Raw genomic sequence first — 9,087 nt, forward strand, 5'->3', positions numbered from 1 at the left:
GGCTCAAATCGAAAAGGAACTCTTGGCTGTAGCTCTAGAAAAATTTGACCAGTACACGTACGGCAGAACAATAATAATACAGAATGATCATAAACCTTTGGAAAATATACTCAATAAACCCCTCAGTTGTGCACCTAAAAGGCTTCAAAGCTTAATGATGCGCTTGTACCGATACGATGTTCAGTACCAGTATACCAAAGGAAACAGATTACAGATCGCTGACACACTAAGCAGAGACCCTTTGCCAGAACAGGAAGATTTTCCTGACACTTCTATCAACACTGTAGGACTGTCCCTCCTAGATATAATGTTAGATAAAGTTAAAGATGCAGTCAAAGTAGACAGTGAGATGCAGATGTTGAAACAGTACATACTGAACGGTTGGCCAGACAAGCATCATATTGTACCAGAACTCAAACAGTATTGGTCACTTGCAGATGTACTGACCTATGAGGATGGCCTTCTAATGAAAGGGGAGAGAATAGTTATCCAAAGAGCATCAAGAAAAGAAGTTGAAACCAAACTACATGCAGCACATTTAGGGTATGATGCCATGATGAGAAGAGCAAGGGACGCAGTTTTCTGGCCGGGAATAGCGGCAAGAATAAAAGAAATAGCTAATGCATGCCAACCTTGTCAGCAAAGTAAACCTGCAAACTAGAAAGAAAGCTTAATACAGCATAATGATGGTTCAAATCCCTGGGACAAAGTTGGAATAGATTTATTCCAAATATTTGACCAACAATACCTTACCATAGTTTACTACTATTCAAATTTTATTGAAGTAGAACATTTGCACACAACAACAAGTCACGTTGTTATAAGAAAACTAAAAAATTTGTTTGCCAGATATGGAGTCCCCAAAGTGTGCATCAGTGATTTTGGACCTCAGTTTTCATCTGCACCATTTAAAATCTTCACCAGGACACCATCAGTCAAACGGCAAGGCAGAGGCAGCAGTGAAAATATTAAAGAATCTGATGAAAAAATCCAAAGAAAGTAAATCAGATGCCTATGAAGCCCTACTAGAGTTTAGAAATACACCCAGGCAAGATACCAACTTAAGTCCGGCTCAGATGCTCTTTGGAAGGGCAACAAGAACGCTATTGCCAAGAAGAGAGAATCCTGCAAGAATATCACAACAAGAAGCCGCGGCCAAATGGGAGAAGCGACAGCAAAGTGTCAGAAAACACTACAACCAAACAGCTCGTGACATGAAGCTTATAAACGTCGGACAGAAAGTCTTCTATCAATCGCCAAACGATACTACCTGGAGACAAGGCAGAGTATGCCGGAAAGTGAACGAACGTGCCTACATTATAGAAGGTGAAAATGGTTTTAAGTACCAAAGAAACAGAAGGCACCTAAGACCTGACACCAATAACAACATAGACTTTTCTCCAGATAGAGAAAGTAATTGTACTGACATTTTCCCAGACGCAGAGAATGAGTGTATTAACAATCCTCCCAACGCCGAAAACACTCACCGGTACTATCTGCGACGTAGGGCCACTCTCTGGAGACCGTCAAGATATGGAGACTATGTTTAAGTGCTGTGTATTTGAACGGTTGGAAATAGTTTTGTTGATCTGTTTGTAGTTATTTAATTTGAAACATATTTACGGTTGTAAATAGTTTTGTCAATTTGATTGTATAATTATTTTTTTCGTTATATTTTTTTTCAACTTTCCTTTTTTTTTAATTTTTTTTTTGGGAGGAGAGGGGATGTTGATGGAATGTTATATTGTATGAAGAGTTGTGCCCATGCACAGGGGAAACTACTCTAGTAATCAAGATGGCTGATTAAACTTGTTTATGTTTACCTGAGATTGTTTTTATGTCAAGTGTATTTATATTTGAGTGTCCATCGTAACAATGGGTATACCTGATTTCTCCAAGCATCCTTTGTAAAATATTGGTCCTAAATAATGCTATGTTTATAAACGAAAAATCGCATGGCTGCATTATGATGAATGTACGTGTTAGTTATATATTTTATATTACTAGGTAACTATAAATAACCGCATAAATAGACGTAAGTTTACTTTTTTTTTTCTGCTAGATAAAGTCATATGGCAAATTTTTGTTTATATCCTAATTCTAAAAAGGAATAATAATAGAATTATACAGTAAAAATAATCACTAAGTTTTTCTTTTAATAGTTTTGAAAGTCTGAGTTTGTGTTTTTGCAGATGTACACAAGCTACACTATGAGTCAGTCCATCTCTTTAATTGTTTAGAAATGAGTGTAAAAATGTAGGCTTCGATATTTTTAGCCTGAATTTAAGAAGTTACAAACTTCAAACAACTAATATATTGCCTCTTCCATAAAACTTTGTACTTGAAAAAAAATAAATTTATCCAATGTACGAAATCCTGCTTGTATACTTAGGCCCTATTTAAATCGATCCGGTATCAATGTATTAAGTAGCAATAAATTAAATGAAAGAAGATTGAGATATACATATATTTTTGTGACGGTACGCACCGGTACGGGGTATCGGCACCTTTTTTTCAATGTCGTGAAAAATGATTACTTTTCTTGTAATTCAACGTTAATTGTTAATTTATTATTAGTTGAAAGTTAGGCAATCTATCACTGAGTACCGGGGCCTCTTTTTTATTTTTCAAAAAAACAAGCACTTTATACACTTTCAACCGACATGCAGTATTATTAAAAATACCTCTATGTGAACAATCTAGAGTCTTAGACAGTCATTATTTTAGACTAGATTTATTTTAGACCTAGATTTAGTAGGCCAGCTATTATTATATAAAAAAAATAATAATAAGTAATTATAGACATCATTCGCAATTTTATTGTTAGCTCTAGGCATTGAAAAGTAAATCTATTAATAAACTATAATAGATCTAAGTCTAAGTACTAACATATTAAATAAGTCATTTCAAGTAGAAGTATTATAATGAATATTGTATAGATCTAGATTAACTAGATTATAGATAGATCTATAAATAGATCTCTAGTTTAGTAGATTAAGTATAGAGTATAGTAAACGTATTACAGTGTTATTAGATCTATGTCTTATGTCTATATCTAATAATCTAATAATTAAAAAACTTTAGTCTTTATTAATATCTAGATTTTTTTCTAATAAAAACTGACTATAGGCATAGCATAGGCTAGACTCGGCAATCTAGTCTCAAGATAGAATCTATACTATTACAAGATCTATTCGATTTTTATATATAGATCTAGACTAGAATTAGATTATAGATCTAAATATACTAATGGAGAGATGATATGAGGTGTTAGCTAATAGCGTTGCACAAGAAACAAACCTGGGTTTTTCTAAACTCTAATACTTGGTATGTAATAGTAAAACAGCACCTACCTAAATAAATCGTAACTAGCCATCAAAAACCTATATTTATTGTAGTATATATAGGTCTGTGGTTGTATTTTATATAGCCTTCGTAACTTCTTCTATAGAGAAATGACTTTTATAATTTCTTTTACTGAAAATTGGGCTATTCGCGTCTGACACATATATAAATTTTATGTTCAGCAACAAACCCTATTCGGTAATTTATTTATTCATGTTTTATTAAGTACAAAAAAAAATAATTTTTTAAAGTATCAACTTTATTAGAGAATCTGTGAGGGAGAAATATCGTAAAACAATTATTTATAGTTTTTGTTAGGGGGACTAAACCCAACAAATTTAGCGATATTTTAAGAATACTGAAGGATTAGTTACCCTTGTTGGTATCACACAAAATAATTAGTAATTAAGTGACTAATTGGTTACTTAAAAAAAAAATTTTTCATTTGTCTATGCCAATAAATAATTTGAGAATCAACTTGGTAAGGCAATTGGTGTGGGATAAATAATGTGTAGAGACTTTTTTACCAGACAGACAGACAGACAGATAGAGCGAGATATTATAAAGCTAAGGTAAAGTTCCCCTTGAAGACCTTGTGGTCTATAGGGCAGATGATGTAAAGGTCAGATGTTTCTGAGGCCTACGGTTAACGAGGGTGTCATGTGGCCAGCACAACGACCAAGCGCCTTTACTTTTCCCCAACTAATGTGTCATGTACCCATTAGAGCTGGGTGGACTCAGAGGCGCCAGAAGATATCGAAATTTAAAATACCAGGATTCGAACCCCACACCGCGGTTCGGAAGCCAAGCGCTTTAACGCTCAGCCACCGCGCCTCCTGAGTTACTATAAGCTTTGTACAACAAAAAAAATTGAATTTTAATTAAAATAAAAGAAATGTTTTAGTCCTTGAAAAATAAAGAGCAGACTTCGCCTCCCCCCTCCCCTTTTCATCTTGGCCAGATTAACACATCCCACAGTTTGTAAGAAAAAAAAAAGAGAAACTTTATAACTAAAGCTAAAATATTAATGTATAAATCTACTTACGAAACTTCACCCCCCTCCCCCCCCTTCCGCGGAAAACAATTATATATATATATATATATATATATATATATATATATATATATATATATATATATATATATATATATATATATATGTCTGTGTGTGTGTGTACATAATTAATCTTTATTACATTCTGACCCTTTCGGAAGACGTTTATTGTTTATTGTTGACTCCCCGCCCTTACTAGCAAGGGGGTCTGGGGGAGTTCGCGAAGCCCTGCCGCCGAGCACTATTTCTGGTATTGAAAGACAACAAAATGCATATTCTGAGGTATCTACAGTGCATTTTCCTACTATTAGAAAGTTTTATTTCAAAAACCTAATGTGCTATTCTTACTGACTTAGACCCTCTCGCGCCGTTCGGCGCATTTTCCGGCAAGCTGTTTCCGCAACTCTTATTTTGCGTAATTCATTTTGTGTGAGAACATGTCCCGCAAAACCTCATGCGACGCTCTGTCACAACTTTACTAAGGATTCAACTCCCAGTTCGGCATATGATTTCTTTGATTTAGACCCGATCTCTATGACTGACTCCTAAAATCTGTCTTAGCCATCTTTGTTGAGACACATTTAATGATTTTTAATTTCGGCAGAAGACTATTCACACTTTATTAATGGAGCCCAGGCACTGGTAGAAATTTGTAACCTTTCTTGACTACGATCTTGGAATTACATGCCTGTAAATTGCTTTAGATTTTATATCGAAAAGGAAAGTTTTTTCGACAAATCATCTGTTGAGGGGTTTTAAACTAAGAAATCTCTGGAGTTTTTTGGTTTTGTTTTTAATTCAAAACCCCATTTAGCTACGATCATAGAATTTGGTGACTGTAGTTTGCTTTAAAATAATATTAAAGAGAGAGGTTTTCAACTCTAAACGCTCTGTAGGGGAATTTTAAACTCAAAACCATCTGGAGGGGTTTTAAACTTTAAAGAAAAGACATCTGGAGGAGGGGGATTTAAACTCAAAACCCCTTTGGCTACGCTCATAGATTTTATAATGTGTAATTTGCTTTTATTTTATATTGAAGAGGTACTTTTTAGCTTCAAACCCCAACTGGAGGGGGGGGGTTAACTCAAAACCCCTTTGGCTACGCTCATAGAATTCTGAGTGTGTAATTTGCTTTTTTTTATATTGAAGATGGGGTTTATCGTAAATTTTGGAGGGGGTTTTAAAATCAAAATCTTCCTCAACTGTGCTGTTGGAATTTGGGGATTGTTGTTTGCATTTTTTTGTTTTGTTTTATAGAAGAGGGGGATTAAACTGCAAAAACCTCTGTTAGGGGGTTTTAAACTCAAAGCTCCCTAGTAGAGGGATTTGTATCTCAAAACCCCCTGATATGTTTTTTTTAAATCTCAAAACCCCCTGGTAGGGGGATTTAAACTCAAAACCCCCTGGTAGAGGGTTTTTAACTCAAAACTGCCTCGGATGTGCTGTGGTAAGTGATGATTTAGTATTAAAATCTCACCTAAAATAAACAAAATAAAAGTAAAAATCATTCACTTAATTCCGTTCCCCCCCTCCCGGGGGGGGGGATTTCATTTCGGGGGGGGGGGTTTGAACCCCAAGAACCCCCCCCTGGCTACGCCCATGATGGCTTTCATCTGCGCCTGTCCTCTATCATGGCTTTCCTCTGCGCCAGTCCTCTACCATGGCTTTCCTCTGCGCCTGTCCTCTATCATGGCTTTCCTCTGTGCCTGTCAAGACTCATTTTCTCTCTAAAATATATATGTGTCATGCTAAATGTACCCAAGTCCTGGGCAATACCATAATGACACATACAAAGACAAAATAAGATTCAGAATGCCACTTTACCAACATATAACATGTTTAATTACATTATTTGCACTATAATACAGAAAAATAGTCTACACTTAGACTATATATATATCCAAAAAAAGTCCAACTGTCCTGGACTAGGAACAAAAAAAAAACACTCCTTATCATGAGTTACATTATGTTCAACAAATAGAAACAACCCTAAACAATTACGGTTTTGAAATGAACAACCTGAATTGCCCCCCTTCTCCTCTACAGTAAAAAGGAGACCCAGGCTGACCAGAACTCAGTCCTGACAGTGCTTGTCCTCTACCAAGGCTTTCCTCTGAGCCTGTCCTCTATCATGGCTATCCTCTGCGCCTGTCCTCTATCAAGCCTTTCCTTTGCGCCTGTCCTCTACCATGGCTTTCCTCTCCGCCTGTCCTCTACCATGGCTTTCCTATGCGCCTGTCCTCTATCATGGCTTTTCTTTGCGCCTGTCCTCCATCATGGCTTTCCTCTGCGCCTCTCCTCTATCATGGCTTTCCTCTGCACCTGTCCTCTATAATGGCTTTCCTCTGGGCCTGTCCTCTATCATAGCTTTCCTCTTCGCCTGTCCTCTATCATGGATTTCCTCTGCGCCTGTCCTCTATCATGGCTTTCCTCTGCGCCTGTCCTCTACCATGGCTTTCCTCTGCGCTTTCCCTTTATAATGGCTTTCCTCTTCAGTTTTCCTCTATCATGGCTTTCCTCTTCGCTTTTCCTCTATCATAACTACCCTCTGCGCCTGGCCTCTATCAAGCCTTTACTTTGCGCCTGTTCTCTACCATGGCTTTCCTCTGCGCCTGTCCTCTACCATGGCTTTCCTCTGGGCCTGTCCTCTATCATAGCTTTCCTCTGCGCCTGTCCTCTATCATGGCTTTCCTCTGCGCCTGTCCTCTACCATGGCTTTCCTATGCGCCTGTCCTCTACAAGGGCTTTACTCTGCGCTTTTCCTCTACCATGGCTTTCCTCTGGGCCTGTCCTCTATCATAGCTTTCCTCTGCGCCTGTCCTCTATCATGGCTTTCCTCTGCGCCTGTCCTCTACCATGGCTTTTCTATGCGCCTGTCCTCTACAAGGGCTTTACTCTGCGCTTTTCCTCTACCATGGCTTTCCTCTGCGCCTGTCCTCTACCATGGCTTTCCTCTGCGCTTTTCCTTTATAATGGCTTTCTTCTTCAGTTTTCCTCTATCATGGCTTTCCTCTGCGCTTTTTTCTATCATGGCTTTCTTCTGCGCCTGTCCTCTACCATGGCTTTCCTCTGCGCCTCTCCTCTACCATGGATTTCCTCTGCGCCTGTCCTCTACCATGGCTTTTCTCTGCGCCTGTCCTCTACCATGGCTTTTTTTCTGCGCCTGTCATCTATCATGGCTTTCCTCTGCGCCTGTCCTCTACCATGGCTTTCCTCTGCGCATTTTCTCTATCATGGCTTTCCTCTGCGCCTCCATAATAAAATATATCAGTTTTGCCGTCTGTTGATTACTTAATTTAATAAATATTAAACTTGAGACAAAATTACTCCTACTTAATTTAATACAATCGTCAACGTATGCATGTAAGACATGGGAGTCACCTGACAAATCTAAGAAAAGACTATATGTGGCTCAACAAAAATTGGATAAGCCGGATTTTTAATGCCGAACTGGAAGTCGACCACTTAGTAAGGTTGTGAGATGGGACATGTTCTTTGACAAAATAAACTACGCACTACGCACACCAAAAGTTGCGATACCTGGAGGCCAATACAAGGAAAGCGCAATCATGGACGTCATTGTATAACTTGGCGCCACACTTTCATGTAGGACTTCAGAGCGGAGGACACAGGTGGCAAAAGGATTCTGAAGTTTATTCAGTGCCAGTGACAGTGCTTTGTGAAGACTGCTTGCCGCCCAATGCGAAAGCAATCATGGGATTCTTTTCCGGATTAAAACTAAGTAAACATATTTCATCAACAAACAAATTATTCCAACGAGCAAGGCTCGATCACCTGCTACTGTTTATTAAAACTCGTCAGAGTTCTTACATTAAAAAAAGACATACAAGCTAGATTTAGATCTAATCTAGATTTTTTTTACACTAGATCTGGATTTTTTTACACTAGATCTAGATTTATATTGTAATTAAAATTATTGTAGATTCTAGTTTCTAGATCTAGAATTTCTAGGTCTAGTTAAGAATTTCAATTTCTAGATCTAAATCTAGACTTTAAGTGTAGATTTTGATTTCCAAATGTCTAGTTCTGTATTGTAATGTTATAAAATATTAAAACTAATTTATTATTTTAAAATTTAATGTTGCTTTTATTCTATTGATAGATTATATAGGCTTTAAAAAAAATTAAATCTTATCTAAATTATATGCAATTTATTCCAAATTCAGATTAAATATCTAGATCTAATAAATATAGATCTTAATAGTGCTAAATTAGAAGTTTAGTTTAGGTATATCTACATCCTATTTCTACTTCCATTTAAATAAAAATGCCGAAAGCTCTTATCTTATATAATACAGACGTTACTTCAAAAAAGAAGATGATTACGTCCTACGCGTCAAGCATTTAGTCATTTTTAAAATAACATCTGTATTATATAAGACAATATATAATTATCTCGACAGTCCCGGGTTCATACCCTGCTGGCTGACATCCCCCGTCGTCCAGCGAAGGCTTGGACTAGGAAGTAGATTATCTTTAACTTTGAAGGAACATCTGAACGCCCAATGATTATTTAAAACATTGTTACTTTTGACAATCAAAACAAAATAACGTCTTAAATATTCCTTGTAAATAGGGGCAGATCCGATAGGGATCCGACGGGGCCGCCTCTGAGCTTGTGATAACGCAATCTCTCTTTGTAATCTTGTTTTAAACTCTTGTCTGAT

At 37.1% G+C, this 9,087-nt stretch overlaps 1 protein-coding gene across 1 annotated transcript; it reads left to right on the forward strand.

The window, feature by feature from the left end:
• The first annotated feature begins 851 nt into the window (after positions 1-851).
• On the forward strand, positions 852-1,550 carry LOC129923760 (uncharacterized). Its single transcript, XM_056016285.1, has one exon. It carries the CDS (start codon positions 852-854, stop codon positions 1,548-1,550), a length of 699 nt encoding a protein of 232 aa, XP_055872260.1.
• The last annotated feature ends 7,537 nt before the right edge of the window (positions 1,551-9,087 follow it).

The sequence above is a fragment of the Biomphalaria glabrata genome, chromosome 17, assembly GCF_947242115.1.
Source record: "Biomphalaria glabrata chromosome 17, xgBioGlab47.1, whole genome shotgun sequence".
Classification (NCBI taxonomy): Eukaryota; Metazoa; Mollusca; class Gastropoda; family Planorbidae; genus Biomphalaria; species Biomphalaria glabrata.